The sequence below is a fragment of the Camelus bactrianus genome, chromosome 7 (assembly GCF_048773025.1).
Source record: "Camelus bactrianus isolate YW-2024 breed Bactrian camel chromosome 7, ASM4877302v1, whole genome shotgun sequence".
In the NCBI taxonomy this organism is placed as follows: domain Eukaryota; kingdom Metazoa; phylum Chordata; class Mammalia; order Artiodactyla; family Camelidae; genus Camelus; species Camelus bactrianus.
In genome coordinates this window covers 47,252,943-47,279,341 of record NC_133545.1, presented here as the reverse complement: position 1 = coordinate 47,279,341, position 26,399 = coordinate 47,252,943, and the positions used below count along the sequence as shown (strand labels likewise).

The 26,399-nt window shown below is 39.3% G+C and overlaps 1 protein-coding gene across 7 annotated transcripts in view; it reads left to right on the top strand.

Moving 5' to 3' along the window:
* Nucleotides 1–26,399, top strand: part of DNAH11 (dynein axonemal heavy chain 11) — a 280,729-nt gene that overhangs the window by 149,245 nt on the left and 105,085 nt on the right. For 5 of the 7 annotated variants that reach the window (XM_074367353.1, XM_074367351.1, XM_074367349.1 and 2 more), the window contains exons 47-54: nucleotides 1,672–1,837; nucleotides 2,495–2,597; nucleotides 3,904–4,143; nucleotides 5,708–5,869; nucleotides 6,149–6,342; nucleotides 10,243–10,405; nucleotides 11,333–11,456; nucleotides 11,844–11,986. In XM_074367353.1, coding sequence (XP_074223454.1) covers nucleotides 1,672–1,837; nucleotides 2,495–2,597; nucleotides 3,904–4,143; nucleotides 5,708–5,869; nucleotides 6,149–6,342; nucleotides 10,243–10,405; nucleotides 11,333–11,456; nucleotides 11,844–11,986 — 1,295 coding nt within the window. The remainder of the gene's footprint in view (nucleotides 1–1,671; nucleotides 1,838–2,494; nucleotides 2,598–3,903; nucleotides 4,144–5,707; nucleotides 5,870–6,148; nucleotides 6,343–10,242; nucleotides 10,406–11,332; nucleotides 11,457–11,843; nucleotides 11,987–26,399) is intronic. The other 2 variants (XM_074367350.1, XM_074367352.1) reach the window with 2 other exon arrangements.

Sequence of the window (26,399 nt, the reverse complement as noted above, 5' to 3'; positions counted from 1 at the left end):
ATTTAGACATTGCCTATTAGCAGGAGGAATAGGAAGAGCTAGGTTACCTAAGAAAGTTAGAATTTCAAACCTTTGAGATGGGGTAGTAGGAGAGCAAAAGAGGGACTTAGGTTAGAAGAATCAGCTTAAGCAAACACATGAAAGAGGAAATGGTGGGACACATTCAATTAATTAAATCTCGAAGTGGACTGAAGCATAGTGCTCAAGTAGAAGACAGGGAAAAGTACAGAGTGGTGGGTTAGAACTATATTATAGAATGAAGTACCTGGTTGTCTAGTTTGCCAAAAACTGGAAAGGTTTATGAGATCTGGGACTTTTACTGCTAAAACTGGGATTGTCCCAGGCAACCTGGGATGATTGGTCACTGTAACTGTAGAGAGAGCTGAGATGCCAGTGGAAGGGAACATACTTTATATGATGGGAAATGGTGAGCCATTGATGGGGTGCAAGGAACCGATAAGATGCAAGCTCTCCTTTGGGAGGAGAAGCCTGTGGTGGGGAGACCAGCCTCCCTGAGCAGTGTACCAGCTGAATGAAATGTTGCCCTGGATGAAAGTTGTAGAGGGAGAGGCAAAAAGGAAGAGACATGAGGTACTATTTGCAGGCTGTGGTTGGGCAGATCAGGGACCAGGAGGGAAAGATGACATCAGGGCTTTGCCTCTGGCTGACTGGTTGAGTGTTGATCCCATAAACGAGCACAGAAGTCAAAAAGAAGAGACAGGTTGTGAGGGGGAAGAGGCATGCTAAATTGAGTTTGGGAATAGTCATATTTGATGTTGGCCAGACATCCAGGTACCAGTGCCTTTTAGGAACTGAGGTCCAGCAAGCATTTGGAACTACAGGTCTGCTGCTTGGAAGAGAGATTTCTTAACTTACTCATTCTGTCTTTCTTCATCCATTCATTTGTTCATTTAACAAGTTGCTTATTTGTTGGGGTTGCCATCAGGAACACGGAAATGGACATGATGTAGTTCCTGTCCTCAAGCTATTTATAGTCCATTTCAAGAACTGGCAAGTAATTAGATACTACATCTCAGATCTACACTGTTCACGATTTTCTACATTCATGATTTTCTCTCAAGTGTATCGACACCAAGTCAGATAGGCATGTGAAGAAATGTAACTTGATGTGCACACAGGATAATGTCTACGTAAAATATCCTCTTTCACTTCTGCACCCAATGACCCAAGAAGAGAGATGAGAGAAATTCTTAAGGTGTCCCTAGACTCTATTGCAAGTGTGATAAACAAGGTCTGATTGACCAGGCGCTGGCTGGACCAGCCATGGTTCGTGTATTACAGCAGGTCCAGGGGAGGACGATGCACAGATCAACAATGGTGTTGTCTCAGATGTGGTGGCCTGTGTGAGACCGTGGAGCTGATGTTGACTCTGGGAAAGGAGAGGCTGGGGGAGCTCTGGCGAAAGGGTAGAGGTTGGCAGGAGAGCATGACATGGAAGGAAGTGATCAGAGACACGTGTCTGGTACTAACCTGCAGAGAGGTGGTAGTGAACCCAGAGAGTGGATGAAATGGGCAGAGGGTGAGGAAAATTTTTTTCAAAAGAGTAAGATTATATTTTATATGTATATATAAATATATACATATTTATAGCATGTATAAAGAGAAGGTTACATTTTATCTGGTAGAAAAAATTATGTGTCTTGGTTTCAGGAGTTCTTGAGAAACCTCTAGAGAAAAAGGCTGGTCGTAACTATGGTCCAGGAGGAAATAAAAAATTGATTTATTTCATTGATGACATGAATATGCCTGCAGTGGACTTATATGGCACTGTTCAGCCCCACACGCTGATTCGACAGCATATTGATTATGGACACTGGTAAGCGATTCTTTGTATTTCATTTTCTACCAAAAGCTAATTATTATTACTATGGATAAGCTTTTTAAAATGGCATTACCCCAATTTCTTTCTCTTCTAAGGAGCATCTTCTATGACAATTTCGGGTTTCACTTTGCCATCCCCCTTTGCTCCTCTTAAATGGAATAGGTTTTCTTTGTATCTTGGGAAGAATTGGATTGAAAAAGTATTTTAGAAACATGAACTGCCCAGTTTAAGCACTAAACTCTTTGGTTTATTAACTCACGCTAAATTACTTAGCAGAAGCTTGACCTTATTGTGTGAGATGTAACTATCTGGTAATATCTGGGCATTGCAGTCTGCACCCCTGATGTTAGAGAGCCCCCAGTCTTGCAGTGGGCATTTCTAACCAGACTCACGTGAGAATCAGTGAGCAGTAATTGTAGGTATTGATTCAGCTCCATATGTTGATTCTGGCATCAAAGCAGCCATGCAGCCTTCAATTTTCTGAGCTTCAGTTATGACGCTCAGACAGGCCAGCAAGCTCCCCACCGCCATCACAGAGCAATTATAGAGATCAGAGGAGACAGTTTGTGCTGAAGTCCTTATGCAGTGGTGGGTTTTGTTGTGTTACCATCTTGAGTTTTGGGTTTTAAGGTTCTGTTTTCTTTCTTGCAGGTATGATAGACAGAAAGTGATGCTTAAAGAAATTCACAGCTGTCAGTATATTGCCTGCATGAATCCAAAGGTGGGCAGTTTCACTATCAACCCTAGACTACAGGTAGGGTGTGAGTACTGCTCTCCCCTCAATTCCCCCAAATATCCCCTGAATGTCATACACAAACATGCTAGCTCTTGATTCTTAGTGCTTTTGAGTAAAAATGAGGATGTATGGTTCTACTGGACATTTGGGTAAACATGTAAGCTTAGTTTAATTAATAGACTTTTTTAGAGCTGCTTTATGTTTACAGAAAAATGAGCTGAATGTACAGAGTTCCTATAACCTCCCTCTCACCCCGAACTCATTTATAAACACCTTGCGTTAGTGTGCTGCGTTAGTTACAATCGATGAACCAATATTGATAAGTTATTACTAACTAAGGTTCATTCTTCGTGTTATACATTCTGTGGCTTTTGGCAAATGTATAATTACAGGTATCCACCATTAAAGTATCTTACAGAGTAGTTTTATTGCCCTAAAAATCCCCTGGGCTCCGTCTGTTCAGCCCTCCCTGCTCCCTGAATCCCTGGTAACCACCGATCCTTTTCTTGTCTCTGTGGTGTTGCCTTTTCCAGAGTGTCGTAAACTGAGAATCGTACAGTATGTAGCCTCTTTAGACTAGCTTCAGTCTCTTAGCCTAAATATGCATTGACAATTCCTCCATGTCTTTTCGTGGCTTGATAGCTCATATCTTTTTATCACTGAAATAGTCCTCTTTGTCTGGATGTACTGCAGTTTGTTTACCCATTTACTTGTTCAAGGATTCCTTGGTTGTTTGCACATTTTGGCAGTTGTGAATAAAGCTGCTATAAACATATGCAGGTTTTGTGTGTGTGTGTAAGCTTTTACATAATAATTGCCCCCCCCCAGCATACATACAACAGCAGTGAATCACAGGCAGTGTTGCTTACTTGCTGATGTGCAGGTAGTTGGGACTTAGCTGGGTGACTCTGCTGATCTTAGCTGGGCTTATTCACATGTTTGGGAGCAACTGTCAGCTAGTGTAGGGTGACATCGGCTGGAGTGATTGGGGTTGGGACAACGTGGCTTTGCTTCCTATGTCTCTCATCTCCACCAGGCCTGTCAAACTCATGGCAAAGGTAGAGCCTTAAGAGAGCAAGTGGAAATACACAGGGCTCTGACAGTGACGGGCATCCTGTTACTTCCACCTCATTCTGTTGGCTTGATCAAGTCACATGGCCAGTCTGAGAGTCCAGCGAGGGGGGAGGCGACACCATGTTACATGGCAGTGGGCATGGATACAGGAAGGGATGAAAAAACCTCACCTCCTTTTTTTTTTTGGTCATCTACTGGTACCATTACATTTTCTATTTTATGCAACTCTAATATTTGCTTTTCTTTTCAGAGACATTTCACGGTGTTTGCCTTCAACTTTCCATCCTTGGATGCACTAAACACCATCTACAGCCAAATCCTGAGTTTCCATTTCCAGCAGCAAGCATTTGCATCCTCAGTTCTCAGGAGTGGTCCCACTTTGATACAGGCCACAATTGCATTCCATCAGATGATGACACGTAACTTTTTACCCACGGCCATTAAATTCCACTACCTCTTTAACCTGAGAGACCTGTCAAACATCTTCCAGGTACCTTGGTGGCTCTATGTTGTGTCTTGAATGGAGCATTGATTATAGTAATATGGATGGCGTTCATTCATAGAACTTAGTTTCAAACTTAGCTATGTACATGTGATAATGTATTCTTTCATTTTCCTCCATAAACTTCTTTGTGAAGTAAGTGTGGCAAGTTTATTCCCATTTTGTCAATGTGAGAAGTAATTCCTCTTAGGTTTCTAGAGACTTAGCAACAGAAGTGAAGGTGGAGGTCTAGACTCCCAATTTCATTGATTCTGTATAAATATCTGAGTGTTTCATTTTGTGCCAAGTAAGAGGGATTCTTTGTCACCTTTTTAATATTTATGTGATAAGATTTTGAAACATCCATCAAGAGAAACTACAGTTTCTTAAATTGCTGGATTATTTTGGCTTGGCGTTGACACTTAACTTGCTTACCTAGTAAAAGGACAGTGTTGATGTATTTGATTTAGAAAGGACATTCCAAAGAGGGAACTCAAAACTTGGGATTTTGAAAATATCCAAATTGTGTGGCCCCTTCAGTAGTGTAAAAGTAGTTGGAAAGTTATTCATGGTTTAAAGTTCTTTTGTGACAGAAGTAGTAAACTAGTTGCATATGAAAACTTCATGAGACTTCTTTATATTTGGTGACTTTTGTTTCTTTTTAACCTAACCCTCTTTTCTAAATCACTCCACAACTGCTTCCAAACTGTAATGCTGCATGAGGCAAAAGCTTCCTTCCTAAGGACATGGACCATTCCTTTTCATCTCTGTTTCTAGCACCTTCCTGAAAGGCCGTGCTCAACCAAGTGTTGTTTAAAAGCAAATTTTCAGTCTTAGGAGGAAGGCAGGCCTTGGGGTGAGAGGCCGAATTGTTCACCATTCATACCCAGTCTGGCAGCTACACCTGACATCACCCAATAATTAATTAGCCTTTGGCATCTGATTCTCTACCACCCCCTTGGTGTTCTCCTGTGAGTTCAGGGCAAAATGACTTTCTCCAGGAGGAGTGGCTCTATATGAATCCAGGATTCTGAAGGACAGTCTTGAGGGAAAGTGGGAGACCAAATGGGTTGCCTACCCACAAAGTGTGAATTCAGGCAGTGTACTTTTGGTCTCTTTTATTTCATCTGTGAAACTAAAGACTTAAGTTAAATGATAGAAGAGGATTTTAGAATAACAAATATTATGATCTTGTGATTTTCATGTTAGCTGTTTGTACATTGGTTTTGGAAACTGAACTCATGGAAGAATTAATAGTCACGAGTTCTGAGACTCAGTATTTAGGACCTGGGCTGGCTTTTGAAATATTGTCTTAGCTGCATTTCTTAAAATGGCTGTAATGATAGTTAATTTTTTTAATGCTGCTTATCAGAGAGTCCAACTATTGAGATATATATATATATATATATATATATATATATATATATATATATGACTTTTTATAGTACTTTTTGTCATTCAGTAAATTGCTAAATTCAGTATACAGTTAATGAAAATGTCTGTCTGAGGGAAATATTATCTTGGAATGGCATTAGCTCCTGAATTTTTAGCTTTTCCCACTCTTGCCTTGTAGGGGATTTTATTTGCTTCTCCTGAATGTTTAAAGGGTCCAAATGATTTAATACGCCTGTGGCTTCATGAATCTTCTCGTGTTTATGGAGACAAACTGATAGACACAAAGGACTGTGATTTGTTTCAGAAGAAAATGCTGGAAACTGCTAATAAATATTTTAAAGTAAGCATATGAACCATATGAACATCAGAGGTCACTGTGTGCTCTGGCACTAATTGGCATTGGGGCAGAAATTAGATAAGGACGTGAATGAATTGTACACCTGCTTACCTTGCTGAAAGAGCTGTGATTCCAGAATACACTTGGTCTGAACTTGGGAGCATTTCTCCCAACTGCTCATGGACTGATTTGCAAGCCTTTCCCTGGGTAGGTCACTCTCCCTCCAGATAAATCGTTTTCAGTGGTTGACGTGACCCTATTTTCCTCTTCCTCCTCCTGCAGGGAGTTGACAGCCGTGTGCTGCTTCAGCAACCCCTCATCTACTGCCACTTTGCTAATGGCAGGGAAGACCCCTGTTACATGCCAGTGAAGGACTGGGAGGTGCTGAAGACTTTTCTTACAGAAACACTGGAAAACTACAATGAACTCAATGCTGCCATGCACCTCGTTTTATTTGAAGACGCCATGCAACACGTGTGAGTTGACTGTCCTGATGCTTGTTCACAAAGTAAAAATGGCTGGGTGTCCACAATTGGTGTTGTGATTCAGCAGATCAGAGTAAGCACTCGGGACTATCAGTTCTTATCCGTCTGCCATACAGTGTAAAACTGTAAGTGTCTCCATGAAACTTACACCATGTTAACCAGTGTTGCCTCAAAAAAACCCAAAAAAACAAAAAGAAAAACTTGATTGAGAACACAAGAATAGATAGTATGCCACAAACCTTTCGAGTGACACAAATATGTCACACACCAGTAAATGCAGCCAGTCATCATGTCAAAAGCAGGAGACAGCTTGTAGAAAGCCTCCAGAACATTCATGTGTAGGAAGGAAATTGAATTCCACACTTAAGAAAGTACATTGATAATCTGAGCCGGATGAGAAAATCTTCTGCAAAAAATCATCCATATCTCCTTAGTTTATGTAACTAGAAATGTGTGGGCCTGATTCAGAGAAGGTCACTAAGAGCTTTTGTTGCTTACATTCATCCAACACGAGAAGGCCAAACATGATAATAGTTGTGTAATAGTAGATAATCTTTATAGAAATGAATAAACAAATGATAACGGGTTTAGGTATCATGGATCCTTTAAAAAAAAAAAACGATTAGTTGCCTCTATAAATTATGTCACCATTTTCATACTGTCTCGCAGAGGTATACTACTTGTTGAAGTTTCCTCAGAGCCGTAATTTGATTTGCTGTAACTCCATTAGGTAAGACTATTCAGAAAGAGAAAGGTCAGTGACTTGTTCAAAATGGGAAGGTTCCTAAGTGGCAGAGACAGGATGGACTCAAATTGATTTTCCTTGATTAAGTGTTTGTTGAGGCCCTGCTGAGTGCTAAAGAGGAATGTTGCCAGCCTATTCAGTACTCATGTGCAAATTAGGAAAAAAGGGGGCCATGTTTTCAGGGCAGAAAATTAGAAAAGGCCCCTCTCCTGGTGAAAAGCTTGGCTGACAAGGCTCTCCCTCACCTCCTAGACTTCACACCTTGTGCAGTGCACAGGTTATGTGACCGTCTGTGGCACCCCTGCTGTCAGACATGGCCCTACGTACTGGGGACACAGCAGCCAACAAGACAGTCTTCTCTAGTCAAGCTTATTTTTTAGTGATGCAGCTGGACATTTATAAGGCTGTGAACAAATAAGCAAGAAAAATGTCAGAAAATGATGTGTCCTACTGGGAAATAAAATTGGTTGGTTCTGAGAAATACACACGAGGATTCCTAAAGAGGGACTGTATAGTTATGTGAGGAGGTGACATTTAAGGTGAGGCAGAAATAGTAAGCAGGAGCTAGGCAGGGAAACATCTGGAGGAGGAACGTTCTAGGTGCAGACAGATTTCATGTGGCCCCAGAGTTGAGTGTTTTCAAAAGCAGAAAGAGGGTCACTGTGGCTGCAGTGGAGAAGCAGGGAGAGCAGTGCACAACAAGATAGGGAGGCAGGAGCCGGCCTCACTTACACAGGGTATTTCCTTGTGACCAAAGGAAAGGGGTTTATTTCGTTCTAAATGCTGTGAGAAGCTTTTGGTCAGGTTTTAGCTTGGGAGTGATGTGATTTTTTTGGAAGTCAATGGCATGTTTACTTCAACCCTGTTCTCCTGCACCATCATTTCTCATTGTCTAGAGCTGCTGTAACAAGACATGACAACCTGAGTGGTTTAGAAAAACAGGTACTCACTGTCTCAGTCGGGAGGTAGGAAGTCTGAATTCAAGGTGTTGGGAGGGACATGTTCCCTCTGAAGGTGCTGGGAAGGATCTGCTCCAGAATTCTCTCCTAGCTTCTGGTAGTTCTTGGCTTGTAGCAGCCTAACTCCAGTCTTCATATGACTTCTCCCTCTGTGTGCGTCTATGTCCAAATTTCTCCTTTTTATAAGGACACCAGTCATACTGGGTAAGGCGCTCACCTAGATATGACCTCATCCTAACCAGTTACTTCTTCAAAGGCTCTGTTTCCAGATAGGCTTATGTTCTGAGGGACGTGGGGGTAGGACTTCAGTATATGAATTCAGGGGTGGGGGACACCATTCAATTAATCACCACTGGTTTTTTCTAACAAGTGACATTTGGGCAGAGATTAAAAGAATGAAGTCGTGATTAAAATTAAGTCAAGAAAGAACGAAGCCTATGAGGAAGGAAATTCAAACAGACCAAAAAAATGTGGGGGATTCCGTTTTTAGAAGAGTTAGGCCAAATGTCTAAGAAAAATTTGGGAGGTCTCCCATCATCAGCTGTTATAAGCACGTTAAGTATTGATGTTTTATTGATCCCTCTACGGTTGTAATCCTTCGGTTACACACAGGACACTTCAGTTAGACTCTCTGACCTGTTATAAGGGAGTCATGAGTGACTGTTTCTGGTGGGGTTAGCGTAGACTAAGTGTGTGTGTCTGTCGTGGCTCAGGCAAAAGAGAGGTCCTTCAAGGTCTTTCAAAGCTGAGGGAAGAGTCTTCCCCTATAATCCTTCAACACAGCGTTCTCAGTGACCTAAAAGGCACGGCTGTTACTGTGATCAGGGGTGATGAATTAGAAACTGGCTTACTCAGTGTTAGAGATGATTTCAGGGTGTGTCCTTGAGTGTCGTAGAAAGGAACTTGGCCGCTGAGAGGCTCTGCTGAGTTATAGACCTCAAAGCATACGTTAAAATGAAATGGAAACCGTGCTTTGTAACTTGGGGTCTCACTCAGGGCAGTAATTTTACAGCTTTCCCCAAGGTGGTTTTGTCGTGTGGTCATGTAAAGTAAAATTTAATGGGACGGCTGAGCATGTAAAAATAACCTGTCTTTTCGGTTATTGAATGTTTTCAGGAAATGCTCACACATGTTGGCCCCAGTACAAGTGATCACAACTTCATTTTTACAAAATGTGCTCTTTTTTTTTTTTTAAATTGGAGTATAGTCAGTTTACCATGTTGTGTTAATTTCTGGTGTACAGCATAGTGATTCAGTTATACATATATATATATTTCTTTTCACATTCTTTTTCATTATAGGCTATTACAAGATATTGAAAAAAGGCTCTTTAAAAAATACCATCTCTGTGGTTAATTCAGGGCTTGAAGTTTAAATTCGTTTCAGGAAAGCAACCTAGAACAAATACAAGTGTCTATTTCTTTTGCATTTGGTTTTCCATATGCTTACATTTTGTTTTGTTGTTTTTCTTAATTCATAACATAATTATGACATATTTCTTCAACCAAACCTACATTTTGATTAAAGCCAGCTTATTCCTAACTATAAAATGCAGCAATGATATCAGTAGTTTACGCATTCAGAATCTCTTGGATAATACAGAACAAGGGACTCGTTGACCTTGCCAGAAATTTCACCCTGGGATTCTAACGGTTTCAGTAAATGTTTTAAACAAATTGAGATCCAGGGAAAGCTTTAGTGCAAAGGAGGTAAGGATCCAATAAAGAGGTGCGTGTGTCATCTGCGTGAAGTAAATCCCACATGAGATATTTGTTGGTCCAAACAAATCTGTTTTCTCCAAAGTAATTCCACAGCTCAGGCTTCTGACACAAAGACGTTCTCCCTCTGATGTCCTTGTACACGGATGCTGATGGGAGGTTGGGATCTTTCTTGCTGATCAGAAAACTGAGACGCTTCGGTGAAAGGCCTTGTGCCTGTGTTCTGTCTTATCCTGGAAGAGGGTAATACAGCGGTGAGAGTCCGCATGTCATTAGCCAGGACGATTTGTTAGGCAAGTGATGGGGGAGCAGATGCAGGCAGAATCTTTGACAGGGAAATGGGAACAAGGACTAAAAGTTTGCAATAAAAATTGAAATTTAGTGTCTAAATACTTATCAAAAAAGTGGAATGGAAGTAGTCCCCAGGCTCGTGGATGTCATCTGCTGGGGGTGCGCTTTCTCTTGCCAGGTGTCGCATCAGCCGGCTCCTGCGGACCCCTCAGGGTCACGCACTCTTGATTGGAGTGGGGGGCAGTGGCAAGCAGAGCTTGTCCCGCCTGGCCGCTTACATTTGCAGCCTTGAGGTCTTCCAGATCACTCTGACCGAAGGCTTTGGAGTCCAGGAATTCCAGGTGAGTAGTGACAGGCAGCCCTGCTCCCCTTCTGCCCAGTGGATAAAAGCGCTCGTCAGCCATGGGAGGTGGGGGTGGGGGAGACTCTTCAGGGGACTTGGTTGCCTTTGGCTGTTTCTCCTCCAGGGTCAAATGAGCAACAGTAAATTTCTACGAACATTTATAGGTCTATAAGCCTATAAGCCTGTAGACTTGGCTCAGAAAATATCTTATTAATATTTTATTAAATACTTCCTTACACAAACACGATGTTTTCTTTTGCATTGCCCATGCCTGATACTCAGAAGTATTCATAGTCCCGTGTGATTAAAGGAGGGGTGGCAAAGATACTTTCTCTGTAAACGCAAAGAGATTTCTTTCACTTTGGATACGATTATGAAAATAAAATGTGATGGAAATACAGTCAAGAAACTCCAATGTGTTTTTCAAATTTTGCTTTTTTAACCCCCATAGTCCTTATAAAATAGCAGTTAGAGTTTGTGGCAAGTGTTATTTTAAACCAAAAAATTTAAAAAGCCCACATGATTTCCATGTTACTAAATAAAACTTAACTGAATACATAACCAGACAATGAAGTGGACAGTTGTAATGAGCAGAAGCTTCCTTTTGCTGCATCACTTGACGAAGGCATTACCAAATTTGCTGTCACTTGATGAGAAGGGAGTTGTTCATCAGGACCTGTATTCGTCCCTGGGCTCCATTAAGCCACAGGCAGGACTCTCATCATTATAAGCCAGAAGTGGAGGTGATGCCCTGCTGTTTGCCCCCCATAAGAAGCAGTTCACAGAGGAAAGTCTGTAAACAGAGGGAAGGGACAACACAGTCTCCCGTTGTAGCTGCTCCGTTCTCCCCAGCACACACACGTGTGCTCCCAGGGCCACATCAGCCTTGTGACAGAACGTGAATGATGGCCCCCTTTCCTTACAGGTAGATCTTGCCAATTTGTACATCAGAGCTGGAGCCAAGAACATGCCCACTGTGTTCCTGTTGACAGATGCCCAGGTTCTAGATGAGAGCTTCCTCGTGCTGATTAATGACTTGCTGGCATCAGGTGATTAAACCAACACATTCCGTGAAAGTTCTTCCCCAAAGACAAATTATCTGTAGTTTCAGTGAACTTTAAATAGAGATAATTTGTCTTCGAGATGTTTGCCAGAGAAGTCTTTGGGGAGAAATCTATAAACCTAACTTGAAGTGTATTGCTTTCTTAGATGGCTTGCAGATCGGAGGTGTTACTCCTCCATGGACGAGTTTAGTGGGTGTGTTTGTCATTGCTGGTCCTCCTGTGTGGTGTGTCTCGTAAATTAAAAAAAAAATCGCATTTCTGGTTTCAAACTCTTTATCATTTAAGCTCAACTTCATATTACAAAGCATTTCAAGTCTTGTCTAATAAATTGTGGCACTCTTTTAATAATTCTCTTCATTCCTTTGGGGGCAGGAGAAATCCCTGATCTGTTCAGTGATGAAGATGTAGACAAGATAATTTCTGGAATTCGTAATGAAGTTCGTGGTCTGGGCATGATGGACTCCAGAGAAAACTGTTGGAAATTCTTTTTGTCCCGGGTGCAACTACAGCTCAAGGTAAGAAACACGTGCTTGACTTGCATATTATGTAAAAGGTGCTATTGCGGCTATGGTAGGGTTTTGTTTTAGGATTCATATTACGTGTTTGAGTTCCACTCCTTCATGTGGTAAGGACTTCTGCATTTTTCTGTGCCCGTGTTTGGGGTGCATCTTCTTCAGGGTCCCCATGATGCTGGGCTCCTAGAAGGCATTGGTCTGAGCAGATGGCAGGTCTCGAGTGAACTGGACATAGTCTCTATCCTTGAGGAACTTCCGCTGTTATAAGAGACAAGAGATGTGGCACGTAATTGTAGTTTGGGACCAATGCAAATAGGGCCTTGAGATGCCAGAGGGGTGCAGCATCCTTCCTAAGTGCAGCGGGTGCTCCTGGAGGAAGCGATGCTCTGTACGTCAAGTGTGCATTGGAGTCATGAGGAAGCGATGGTGTAGGGAGGAACTTTCAGGGAGAGGAAATGGCATTTATGTGAGAGTAAGGGTGGGCTGCGCAGGAGGTGAAACCCAAGCTAGCTGGAAAGTGAAGTTCCTGTCAGAAGAACCAGGTGAGTCAGTCTGGGAAGGTAAATGGGGGTGAGGTAGGGATTTTGTAAATCACAAACGGAGCAGTGAAGAGTTTGCATTAAGGAAGTGACTGTTGCGTTAGTACTTCAGGACAAGTAATTGGGGGACATCACTCAGATGATCTGAGGTTCAGCCTGGGGTTCCTGCATGGAGACCACTCCATGCTTCGGTGAAGCATCTAGGGATACAACATAACCCAGTAACCGCGGCTGTAAGGATGAAGAAACAGCTCCAGACTCAAGGCAGGAAGCCAATTTAAAATGCTGTTATGGAAAGTTCAGACTTCTAGAATAGGAATGTTTAAAAATAGTACTTTAAAGTTACTACTTCTAGTAGTGCACACCAGTCAAGTTAGTAACAGTCTTCACGGCTCCTACAAAGCCTGAAATACACAGGAAGGGATGGGGAGTAGCATTAGCTGTGAATATACCTCTGCATGGAGGTTAGGGAATAGAGTAACTGTAAGGTCCTCCTGCGCCCTCCTATTTCAAATGCCGCATTAATCTTACTGAGCAATTCTGGGCTGAGGTTAGAAATCAGAGTTTAAGGTTCGGTTGCCCAAAGTGTTTTCTGACCATCAAAAATGTTACTGAGCACATGTTTACCAGGTTGTAACAAGGCCCCGAGATTTCTTCCTGTCCCTTTGCAGTATATTTGGATCAAATTTTCCTTGCGAAATGGGAGACCAAGTACAATAATAGGGTTTGAGATAGTAATGGTATAAACCAGTGGCTGTCAGAGTCTGTTGTTGGGAGCAGCAGCAGAATCAGCATCACTTAGAAACTTTTCAAAAATGCAAATTCTAAAAATAATACCAAGTCTACAAAAGTTCCCCAGGAAATTGAGGAGGAGAGAATATTTTTAGTTAAAAACCTGTTCACAGAAGTTCATAGCAGCTTTATTTCTTAATAGCCCCAAACTGAAAACAACCCAAATGTCCATGGAGAAACAAATTAAGTTCTATGCATAAAATGGAATATTATTCAGCAGTTTAACTAGATATCCTACTGATTGGTGAAAAAATTTGGATGAACCTCAAAATAATAATGCTGGGTGAAAGAATCCGTACAAAAAGAGTTTGTTTACATAAAATTTCAGAGAATGTAAGCTAATCTTAATGGTTGCCAAGGAGTAGGGGAGGGGAAAGCCAGGAAGGGGAGAGGACAGAATGAAAATGGGGACATGAAGAAACTGGGGGCAGTGGTTACGTTCATTATATTAATTGTGATAATGATATTTATATATGTACATGGATGGCTAGATAGTTAAATACACATAAATATGTGTCAAGACATATCAAATTTTGTGCTTTACTATATGTTAGTTATACCATAATAAAACTGAAATGATTTTAATAAGTAGAATAATTCCTTGCTCTCAAAAAAAAAATTCAAAGTCTCCAGCCCCACCCCAGACCTCTTGAATCAGAAACTCTAGTTGGGACTCCACAGTCTATGTTTTAACGAACCCTCCAGGTGATTTCGAAGCATGCTGAAATTTGAGAACCATTGTTACAAACAATGCTAGAATGAGCATCCTTTACAAAGATCTTGTCAACACAACTTTGCTTGCGTTTGTAAGATAAATCCCTAGCAGGGGAATTGCTGAGTTCAATAGTTACAGTTTGTAGTGGTTTTAAATTATGCCTGCAAATTCTTTGATGCTCTTCTGACTCACAGGTGGGGTCTGGGTCCCCTCTCCTTGGATCTGGGTGGGCTTATGGCTGCTTCAGCTAGGAGAGGAGAGTGCAGGGGAGCAGAAGGGACGCTCAGTAACCTCCAAGGCTGAGTCATAAAGGACCCGCTTTTCCATTGAACTGTACGTGGTTTTTGTTGGTGAGTTCCGTGTACGTTAAGCAGTTAGGTTTATGTATGTGTGTCATAGTTCTCCTCTTCTATCATTTGTCTTTTAAATGTGTGTATGATATGCGTCTGTTTGTTTGTAACTCTGGAAAGTTTTTATACTAGATTAATCAGTGTTTTCCTTTATGGATTTGGGGCTTCTTACATATTTAGTATTTTTCTCTCCAAGATTATGAAATTCTTCACTAGAAGCAGTTGGGACTCAGTTGGGCTGCAAATGAAGAGAATACCCAAGAACAGTTCCTGAAAGCCTCCCACACCAGAGTCCAGGCTAGCTCAGGAATCCCCTTGGAGAGCCATGCTTTCCCGCCTTCCTCTCCCGCCTGCGCTCGTCCTGGTGCTTCTGCCTCGTGATCACACGATCACATGACGAGTGCAGTAGTGTCTATATTCCAGGCAGGAAGGAGGAACGGGGAGGAAGACTTGGGGCTCTCTGAGTCAGGAATCCAAAGCTTCCCCTAAAACCCGAAGCTGATGTCTTAGTGACCACAAGTGTGTCATCTGCCACCTCTACCTACCAGGGAGTTTGGAGAAGTGAATATTTGATCTTGTCACATGGCCTTTATGAATAAAATGGAAAATGAATTTGGGATAGCAGCAGTATCCACCATTCCAGGACCTGCACGCTTTCATGCTTCATGTTTAAAACTGCGACGTCTGGAGTATATTTATTGTTATATGTGACAAGGAGTGAGCTGAGAGGTTTCAGGTTACTTTTTCTCCAGATGGATGTGTTTTTATCTCAACACCACGTCTTTCTTCCTTACTAATTTAAAGTAACACTTTTATTATATGCCACATAGCTGTATTAATTGGGTCTATTTCCAAATCTTCTATTCAGTTTTCTTGATAAGTCTCTCTACTACGGATTCCAGCTTTGCACTGTATAAATTATGAAAGCTTTATTATACTTTTACATACCTAGTCTCTAATTGCTCTTTCTAATCTAGGTTTCCTTGGTTGTTCTCACATGTTTTCATGTTTGGATAAACATCAGAATCATGTTGTCAAATTCTAAGCACATTTCATTTAAATTTTGGTGGAAGTCATGCTGAAAGCTTATTTTAGGGAGATTTTCATCTTCATAATAAAAAGCCATTTATTGCTTTTGTAGAAGGACTGTCTCCCTCATGATGTTTCTAATGGTGTATTGTTTGCAGACAGGAGACTGTTGGTCTTTAATTGTGTAACCAGCTACCTCACTGCCTCGCTGATAGTTTTTGTTAGTTGGTTTATATATAGCCTTCAGGTGATGATCTTTTGTTTTTCCTCGTTCTTTTTATTTTTTTCTCCTCCCTCACTGTGTCGGTAAATGTACAAAAGAATATTAAATAATTATGGTGACAGTGGGAATTTTGTCTTGATTTTTACATTAATGAGGGTGTTTCTAATATTTCACTATCACATTTTACATTGGCTTTTGACTCAGGATGTATCTTGTCAAGAATGTATCTACTATTGCATTCCTTTGTAGCATCTCTTGAGATAGTTACATGATTTTTCTCCTGGAACTTACTAGTGTCCATATAGTCCAGAAGTTTCACACTTTCCTATTGTTAAATCCCTCAGTCCTTTCCCTCATGTGTTTCCTTTGATTCTGTGCTTCGGCAGGCCTTAGCAAACGTGAGATCCATTTTATGTTTACCTCTGTTGTTGTCTAAGCCTTTTTATAGTCGTATTTTTTAGTGTTTACCTTGGTACATGCTAGAATTTATTGTGGAGTTAGATATGAGTCGTTTTCCGCTATTGTCACAGGATTACTAATTGAATAATGTGTCTCTTCCCTGCTAAAATGAGTAGAAGAGTATTTTTGTGTTTTGTTTCTTTAATTCTAAGGTGTCCCCCTCAGATACTTCGGATCCTTCTTGTCTTTGTTTCTTAGTTTGCTGTATCATGAGACGTGTAGGTGGTCAGCACATCACCCTGAAAGAGAAATCATACAGTAAAGAAATGGGTCACCCGTTAGCTAGAAAATGGCAGCTTTTTCCCTCTTCATCCGTATGTATTACTCTCAAATCCTCAGAGTTGTTCTTAAAGAATAATGGATTGCTCTATATGAGCTTCACATATTGTGATATTCCCCAGCATGTGCTAGCAGCCCAGAATTCCTGATGAGCTGATATTTCCTTTGCATAGCTTTCAAGCTGGGCAACATGGGAAGCTTAATGTGTTACGAGGCTGGTGAGCACACCTGGCAGGTCAGGCTCAATGATGTGAAGTTGCCACCCCATTACCCATGCTCACCACCCAAAGTCAGTTCCTATTTGGAATGCAGGGGCAGTGAGAACCTTTTGGCATGTGAAATGTGACCTCTGAATCCCACAGTGCAGTGCCCATTAATGGTGATCGGTGATCGGATGTGTGTCCTTGGATTGCTTGGAAATAGACCAGTGAATAAATGCCACATGTCTCCTCACCCTCCTCTCCTTTACGTTTGTGGTTGCGCATCTTTTCCTGCAGAATTCTCATTTTGCACCAGGAATGTAGTACTCTCATCTTACCTCCTGCTAACTTTAGTTAACCTGAAAACGTCATTCTTGCCTTCCTTCCTGGCCATCGGATGCCCCAGGGAAAAGAACCCTTGATGTCTGTAGCAGCCCTTGATTCTTCCCCAAGATTTTAGATATCTGTCTGTCTGGTTTTGTATCTGTGTATCTATTTAGGGGTGTGTGTGTGTGTGTGTGTGTGTGTTGATTTTATTTGCTTCATAATGTTCTCCATTATAATATATACATTTACTATAAATACATATATTTATATTCATTTTTATTTAATATAAGTATAAATTTTAAAATACAGAATATTATAAAAAGTGCAATCCATTTCTGGTAACATAAGAAATACATGTTCATTGTAGAGAATTTAAAAATACAGAAAAAGACAAAAACTGTGCTTATTTATATGGTCTAGAGATAACTACTAAAAACATGTTGGTGTATTTTCCCCGGTTTTCTATGTGTACGTAAACACACAAAGTACGTACTCGGAACTAAGATGTTCTTTTCACATCTTTCACTATTTTCTTTGCCTTTTTGATTAGAAATCTCCCACAGAAAAAAATACCAAATGATTCTAAGAATTTGGTGTATGGAGTCAACAATTTAACTCAAATGTACTTTAAATAACTCTATAAACCTTTATTCATTTATACTCTTTGCCCAGTTTCTTATTGGTTTCTTAGAATATTTTGTTGATTTATAGGAGCTCTTTATATATCTGAGTGATAGTCATATGTGCATAATGTCCTTGTCTGTTTTATATGTTGCCAGTTTTTCTCAAAGTGCACCATAATTCTGCTAACTTTACAATGAAGTCTGTTTCACATTTATTATATATTAAATACGTCTCATTTTTCTTCATGACTTGTGTGTGTTAAGGCTTTTTAGGAAGAATTTCCATATTCCATGGCTATGAAAATATTATTCTGAATTGTCCTTAAATTAATTTACAATATTTTTTAATGTTTAGCCCTAGATTGCTTTGTGCAATATAAAGCAGCTTTTCTATTTTTTCTCCCCCTAAGTGTCCCAACACCGTTTTGTCATATTATCATTCCTTTCACTGATTTGAAATGCAACCTGAGTCATAGGTTAAATGCCAAAGAATGTGGGATTTTGTTTTGAACTTTCTAGTATGTTCTGTAAGTCTTTCCATCCGTGTCTGCATAAACACCACGTACTTTGTTTTTTGTAGCTTTATACTATATTCTGGAATCTAGTATAGCAGTATCTTTTCCTTTCCTACATTTATGGGAGGTACCTTTACTTTCCCAGATGAACTATGAAATCAGCCTAACATTAAAAACAAACAAAAATCCAGTGAAAATGTATAGACCAGTTTGTGAATGATGGATACGTTTATAATTTTGAATGTTTCCATTCATTTACTTACACTCTTTAGTTAACTTAAATACTTCCCTGATAGTATGAATTCTTAGTATCCTCTTTTTCCAAATGTCCTTTGATGTTCTTACCCTTTTTTATTCCATCTGAACTTTAGAATTACTTTGTGAAGATCCACAAATGCTTTTAGGAATCATACAAATTGCCTAAAACTTGATAATGAATATGGGAAGAATTAACAGCTTCATAATAATCAATCTCCTCCAGGAACGTGGCCCATCTCTTCATATTGTCAGAATGTCTTTATTGACCTTCAGTAAAGCAGCTGGCTGTCTTCATCTATGTCTCACACATATTTTATTAAGTTCTCTTCTTGATATATTATTTTTTTCTCTTGGCAAATTTTCTAACTGATCATTGTGGATATATAAGAAAGCCATTGGGTGGAGGGAGGGATGAATGAATAGATGTTTGTTTGTTTTACCAACCTGTTTGTTGACCACTCATTCATTCCAGTAGGTTTTGCATTTTGTTCTTTATGGTTTACTGGGTAGACACTTACATCACCTTGGAGTTTTTACTTTATTTTCTAGTAATTACCTTTTATTCTGTGTCTTAAGCTAGCCATACAGTTCTAAACAGCATTTAAAACTTTTAAGTGATGATATCTTGGTCTTTTATTTGCATGGGAATGCCTTTAGCTTTCCATCATTAAGCATTGGATGAAACGTTGGCATAAGATATTTTTAATATTTTTATGAAGAGGCGTAATGTATCATAAGTGTTCTATAAATCCCTTTGTTTTACTTTCTTTCTTCATCTTGACCTATTCTATTATTATACGTTTCTATAATTTTTTTTTCCTTCGAGCCTTTTGAGAGTGGGAAGCAAGTTTTTAGCCTTTTCTTCAGGTTCTTATATTAACTTCAGTGGGATCATCTTCCTTTAAATCTACTAAATGCTTTTTAATTTTTCTTGGTTTTATGGTATTTTTTCCTCAGGCCCCATTTAGGCTTTTCTTTTTCTTTCTCCTTGGGTAGAAAAGAGCAATCCATATCCTGGGTTTGGCAACACATAGTGTGGGTGATTTGTTCATGGCTTGTAATGCAACACGTCCAGGGAAGCTGACAGTCACAGCCAAGATGCTGAGCAGCACTCATATCTAAGCATCAGATGAACAGAGTAGCACACAGCGTAAGACGAAAGACTTGGTACTCATACAGGTAACCTCCATGATGTATCTTTGATCTTGTATAAAAAGCTCAAATACTCATCTGCCCAGGAGAAAATCAGATGTCATGAAACCTTACCCTTGCACAGCTTCAAAGTCAAGTCTCTTCAGATCTACATCCAGTTGCTGGGCAGAGCGCCCTGCTTCCTTTCCCTCATGTGATGACCCTATCTAGGTGGGCTCTTTCATTGAGAGGTTCCGTCTTCTCTGCCCTCCTGCCCCTCGTGCTGACACTTGGTTTGATGGAGAACAGCAAACACTTTAATGGCTAGCTTGCATAGGGCTGGTGCCAGGTTCTGTCAGTCTCTGCCCTGCCAATGGTTTTGCTTCCTAGGACCACATCTCTCTGAATACAGTGCCTTCATTCCTGCCCTCACAACTTCTGGTATTATTTCATGTAAGTAGGATGAAAAGAACTTCAGAGAGAGATGAAAGGTGCAACTTTGTATTCTGTATCTGTCCTGGAAATTCATAAAACTGCAAAACCGCAAAAAAAAAATGAGTATACATACATCAATATTTTATTTTACCTAGAAAAAAAATTGAAACTGCCATCTGCTTACTCATTTATCTATTCATCCAGCATTCAGAAAATATTTATTGTGTGCGTATGCTATGCTGGGCCCTCAGAATATGACAGTGAGTGAGCAAGAGATAGCACCTGGCCATCTGGAGCCCACCTGAGGTTGGGAAAACAAGCATCAACCCCAGCATTGCACAAACTACTGTGAAGTTACAACTATGTATGTGAGACAGAAGGGGTATATAAGATTACAGAAGATAGCATATTAAAGGGCTCATTGAGGGGAAGAAGATTAGGAAGTATCTCAGAGGGAGTAGAAGTCACTGCCCTTATTTTATGTTATGAAAGAAAATTTTAGCACCAGAAATGAAGGACTTTATCCTAGAAGCCTAGACTATCCTAGAATAAAGGACATCCCTTTACATGGAGTAAACTTTGCCTTTTGATGTTAACGTTTTTCACATTTTACTTATATTTGGATCTGGGGTTGACCAGCATGGATGGGGCTGGTTCTTACAACTGCACATGTGTAGAGTTACCACATAGTGTCAGCAAAAATGCTGACAGCTCTACTAGCAGAGCAGCACAGATCATAAACCAAAAGCTTTGCATGATATGATTCAAATATGGACTCATTCAGTAGCTATTCAAGCATCTGTTTTTCTGTTAAAACAAAAAAAGAAACATTATTATATGAGGTTTTGGAGCTGCAGACTGGCCTGGCAAGGAGTGTGTGGTCAGTGCCAGCCCTGCTGACAAGCAGGGCAACTGTGACGAGAGTATATAGGAAGGAAATACAGTGGGGAGTATAACTCCTTTTATTATTACTCCTCAGAGATGCACTTGCTCTTTGCTATCTATTGGGATTCCACGTAGTTTTTTTTTTTTAATTTAACGAATTGAAAAGTTTTCATTAAAATAAAACTCCTCAATGAAAAAAATTTTTAACGCTTGTAAAAATCTGTTCCAACTGATATTTACAAGTAAAAGGCCATGGGAATGATTTCATTGTGTGTTCCCTAAAAAGAAAATAAATGTGAATATGCATGGAATGTGTGTATGTTGAAGATCCTGTTGGATCTCATAAAAATAATTGAAAGTAAAAGGTTATTAAGTGGGGAGATGATACAGGAAAATATAAAGATGATAAAGTGACAGTAAAACAATCAAGAAACAGAGGAATCATTTCTATGCTGAACCTCCATTCCTATGAGGAATCTCAAGAATATTCAGATCTTCCCATTCTTGAAAAATACTGAGGCTTTTGAGGATAAGTTATGGGTAGAAGCTTCTGAAGTAAATGTGTAGGAGGGTTACCTCTATCTGAGAGTAAACTGTATCAACCGGAAAAAATACAGTGACAGTAGCAATTCAAATTTCCATTACAAGAGGAAATGGACTGAGTCGTGTTAGTGATATACAAATAAATATGTACTTACAATGGGATCGTATCTAGAAGAAATTGAAATGTATTACAAAATACAATGAAAAGAGGGTTATTGCAAATGAGTCATAACACCTGTGTAAGGGGGAGAAAAAGAATGGTATGGATTCTGAAAGTGAGTTCCTGACATCCAAATGTTAGAGCTGTAGAAAATACACAGGCGGTGATTTCGAGGTTTGCTTTTTACTTGTGAAAATTTGCTTTTTGCAAAGAGCACAGCTGTCCAAGGCATTTTTAACTTTATTTTCTTAGCTGACTTTTCTTTCCAATCCACCACTGGGTGCTCATTTAAGACAGTTTAGTCTTTTGGAATTATCAGGAACTGTTCGGAGGCATATTTCAGTGATGTCCAGTATTTAGAGGCAGATGACACCTTTTTGGGGGATGGGAACTCTTCTCCCCCAGTCTTCCAATTCAAGCTGTGCTTCAAAGAAGGAAGTCTCAGACTGAACTCTGCTCCACACAGAGTTTATATATATGTAGCACATAACTTAAAGCAAGTTTTAAAGTCTTAAAACCTGCTCCGTAAGCTTGTTGCAATCCCATCTCTGTCCTTTTGAGAACATAAAGTTTCTGAGTTTGAGTAGCCCTTATTGGAAAGCTCCTTTGAGGCGGCTGTAGCAATCTTTTCATGGTAGGATTCAGCTGATCTTCTTATTGGGATCACATAAAAATAGAGAAACTCTCCATGAGCTGTTTAACACAGGACTAGTCAAAATCCAAAGTCGAAAGGGCCAAAGGGATAATTACTGGCATCCTTCGATATCTAGATTTCCCTGTTTTGTTCATAAAACAGTGGATGTGCACTTACAATATTTGTTTTTCTAAGGTAGCTTGAATACTGCTCAATTTATCACTAAAAAAATCATACCCAGTATTTACAATGCTAACTAACCAACCATTTATGTTGATGAGAGAAGTTACCTAAGAGTTGAGGTAGCTGACTTTGCAGTGTGGGCGTCCATTAGAGTTTGTGAAATGCTGGTTAAACATCTCTAGCCGCTGTGTAGTCTCTGTTAGTGTACTTCAGATATTAACTGGATAATGGCCCCTAAGGTGTAAAATAAGATGAGTATTCACATGCATATTATACTAGACTGAAGTATTTCAAAGGTATATAATACAGGACCAGATAACTTCCTTGGTGAATTCTACCAAATACCCTTATAGCATAGCCAGACAAAGACACCACAAAAAAAGAAAATTGCAGGACAATATCCTTGATACATAGATGCAGAATATCCTCAACACAGTATTAGCAAGCAGAATTTAACAGCACATTAAAAGTCTATCTTATACCATGATCAAGTGGTATTTATTCCAGGAATGCAAGAATGGTTCAACATCCACAAATCAATCAATATGATACACCACATTAATAAAATGAAGGATAAAAAGTCATATCTCAGTTGAGGTAGAAAAAGCATTTGACAAAATACACACCCATTTATGATAGAGGTTCTCAACAAAGTAGAGATATAGAGGAAATGTACCTCAACATAATAAAGGTTATATATGATAAGCCCAAGGCTGACATCATACTCAAGATAAGAGTGTCTACTCTCACCATTACTATTCAACATGGTACTAGATGTCCCAGCCACACAATTAGGCAAGAAAAAGAAATAAAATTCATCCAAATCAGATCAGAAGAAGTAAAACTGTTTGCAGATGACAGCTGTTAGAACTAACAGGTTCTGTACTGTTGCAGGATACAAAATTAATACACAAAATGAACTATCAGCAATCTTTTAGAAATGTCATTTATAGTAACATCAAAAATAACAAAATACTTAGAAATCAGTTTAAGGAAGTGAAAGATATCTATACACTAGAAACTATTGGATGATGATAAAGGAAATTGAATAAAACACATAAATGGAAAGAGCCTTTGTTCATGGATTAAAGAATTAATATTCTTAAAATGTCCATACTACCCAAAATGATCTACAGATTTAATGGAATCCTACTGAAGACATGAAAAATGCTGGCAAGGATGTGGAGAAAAGGGAGCTTTTGTACACTGTCGGAATGTAAACTGGTATAGACACTATGAAAAACAATATGACAGTTCCTCAAGAAATTAAAAATAGTACTACCATATAATCTAGCAATCCCACTTGTGGTTTTATGTCCAGATGAAATAAAACCACTATGTTGAAGAGATGTCTACACTCTCGTATTCATAGCAGCATTATTTGTGGTAGCCAAGGTATGGAAACAACCTAAGTGTCCATAAGTGGATGAAGGGAAAACGTAAGATATACACCCATGTATATAAACACAAACACAATGGAATATTGTTCAGCCTTAACAAAAGAAGAAAATCCTGTCATTTGTGACAACATGGATGAACCCTGAGGGTGTGAGTTAAGTGAAATAAACCAGACAGAGGAAGACAAATGTTATATGCTGTCACTTATACATGGAAGCTAAAAAATAAAATGTAGAACTCGTAGAAACAGACCAGAACAGTAGTTGGTAGGAGGTAGAGGAAATAGGAACAGATTGGTAGAAGTGTAGATACTTCCAGTTAGAAGATAAATAAGGTCTGAGGCCCTAATGTATAGCATGGTGACTCTGGTTGATAATGCTGTATTATATAATTGAAATTTGCTAAGACAGTAGAACTTAAATGTTCTAACCAAAAAAAAAAAAAAAAAGGCAAATACAGGGGGTGATGTTTGTGTTAATTGGCTCTATGGGAGGAATCCTTTCACAATGTCCGTGTGTAAATCCATCATATTTGTACATGTTAAACATCTTATAATTTTATTTCTCAATTATATCTCAACAAAGCTGAAAAAGTAAATTGCAGACAATATCACTCTTTTTTTCCCCATTTTTTCAATCATTTATTTGTCTGTTTCTTCTAAATCCTTTGCTGTATTAATCTCTCATGAAATGAGGGAACTAGAATAGAATTGTAGAATGATTTTCCCCCACAGGAATGTTTTTTGAGGCAACAACTTGAGTTTACTCCAGGTTATCTATAAAGTTATGGAGACTGTTTTCTAAAAGAACAGGACAACAGACATTAGCGTGGGCTCTTAGAAAAATCTCACATAAGACTACTACCGAGGAAAGCCAGGTGGGGAGAAATTCTGTGCTAAGTTTCTAGCAAAGCTAGAAATTATTGAGCCAAGAATTCAAGTAGTAATTGAACTTCTCAGGTCTAGTGTAATACTGTCCTTGCTTTTCTTAAGAAAATACTAATGAACAAGCCTATTTCTCTAATTTAGTTAGAGGATCTATTTTAACTGATAGAATTTAGGTTATTAATGAGTATCTAATTTATTTAAAATTCTCTAAATTTTCCATTTCACTCTGTATGTAGATAGAGATTTCAATTCTGTGGGTATTCAAACAACTGTGAAAATGTTAAAAATGAAAATGTATTGTTCAGATATTCCCATAGAAAATTTAAGACTATTAGGTTATAGCTGTGGGTGTCAGAATCACCTGGAGGGCTTGTTGCAAGCACGGATTGCTAACCCCCATTCAGAGTTTCAGATTCCCTAGTTCTGGAGGGAGTCCAAGAATTTGCATTTCTAACCAGCTCTTAACCAATCTTTTGAGAACCACTGGTCTCTTGCCATCCACCCTCCATGTGAAATTTAGATGACCTTGTGAGCATCTTTATTTAAGCCACAATAAATAACACAGGGAAAATATCTTCAACTATAAAACCGTGGAAAGAGAAAATAAGTATTTAAATGCGTGCTGTATATTATCTTTCAATAAATGATTAAGGTTAATCATTACATTAACTCAGAAATTTTTTTTTCCCCTGAGGTTAATCTCATATGGTTCAGATACTTTGTTTTCTGACACATTCTTAAGACCTGATAGAATATTAAGTATAGAAATATATTAAATGTAGAAGTGATGGAAATATTTAGGACCTCTCATAAACAGGGCTTTTTCCTCTCTGTTTTTGCTACAACTATGTATAAATGGAGTTTCTAAAATTGTCATATATGAGAGATAAGTTGGGTGTGGAAAACCAACTTGTAGGACAGAAAGAAATATTCAAGCATGGGAAGAAAAGAAGGCTGGCAGGAAAAACCTAAGAACTGAGATTTAAGTGAGAATGATGCCTTGTCACTGAGGCTCGTTCACTTAACACGTGCAATATTAGAGCAATTCTTCAGTTTGTAACTAGACTTGAATGTAATGAGCAAATGATCAGTCAGCTTATGCATGGTTAAAAATCACTGGATCTTCGGATTTGTCTGGTTGAAGAGCCACAGTATATAAAGTTAACATCATAAAAAGACCTGTTAAATGAGAATATACGGTTTCACATATTGTTATGATGTAAAATTTTAAAATACTATAGGGGGAAAAAATCATACCCTTGAAAAATGATTTTTTTAGTTGTCCGATCTCCGAGCGTGAGAGACTTCCCTGAGAGAACTGCAGAGCTTTGTTTTATATCAAGTCCAAGCAGTGTCTAGAAGAGAGGAAACCAAGGCACATCCTTAGACCTTCCCCTAGCTGGCATTAGTGCCCCCAGTGCCCTCAAGTCCGCAGCGTCCTGGGAAAGAAGGTAGAGACAAAAGTCACGCTCCTTCAGTGAGTGCCTCCTGGTGCTAATATTTGACCGCACATCTCCTCTGACAAACCCAGAAAGGACACCCAGACCCACCTGAGCCCGAGGTCCTGCTTCTGTCACTGAGCTTCTGGGACACATGTGGCTGCCGAACTCAGGCCCTCCTGACAGAAAGCAGCCCTGTGTCCCTAAAGAGAATATGGAAACTTTCAGATTTAGATTAACTTCTTTTTTCTGGTGTACAGCATAATGTTTCAGTCATATATATATACATATATTCATTTTCATATTCTTTTTCATTACAGGTTACTACAAGATACTTAATATACTTCCCTGTGCTATACAGGAGAAACTTGTGGTTCATTTTATATATAGTAGTTAGTGTTTGCAAATCT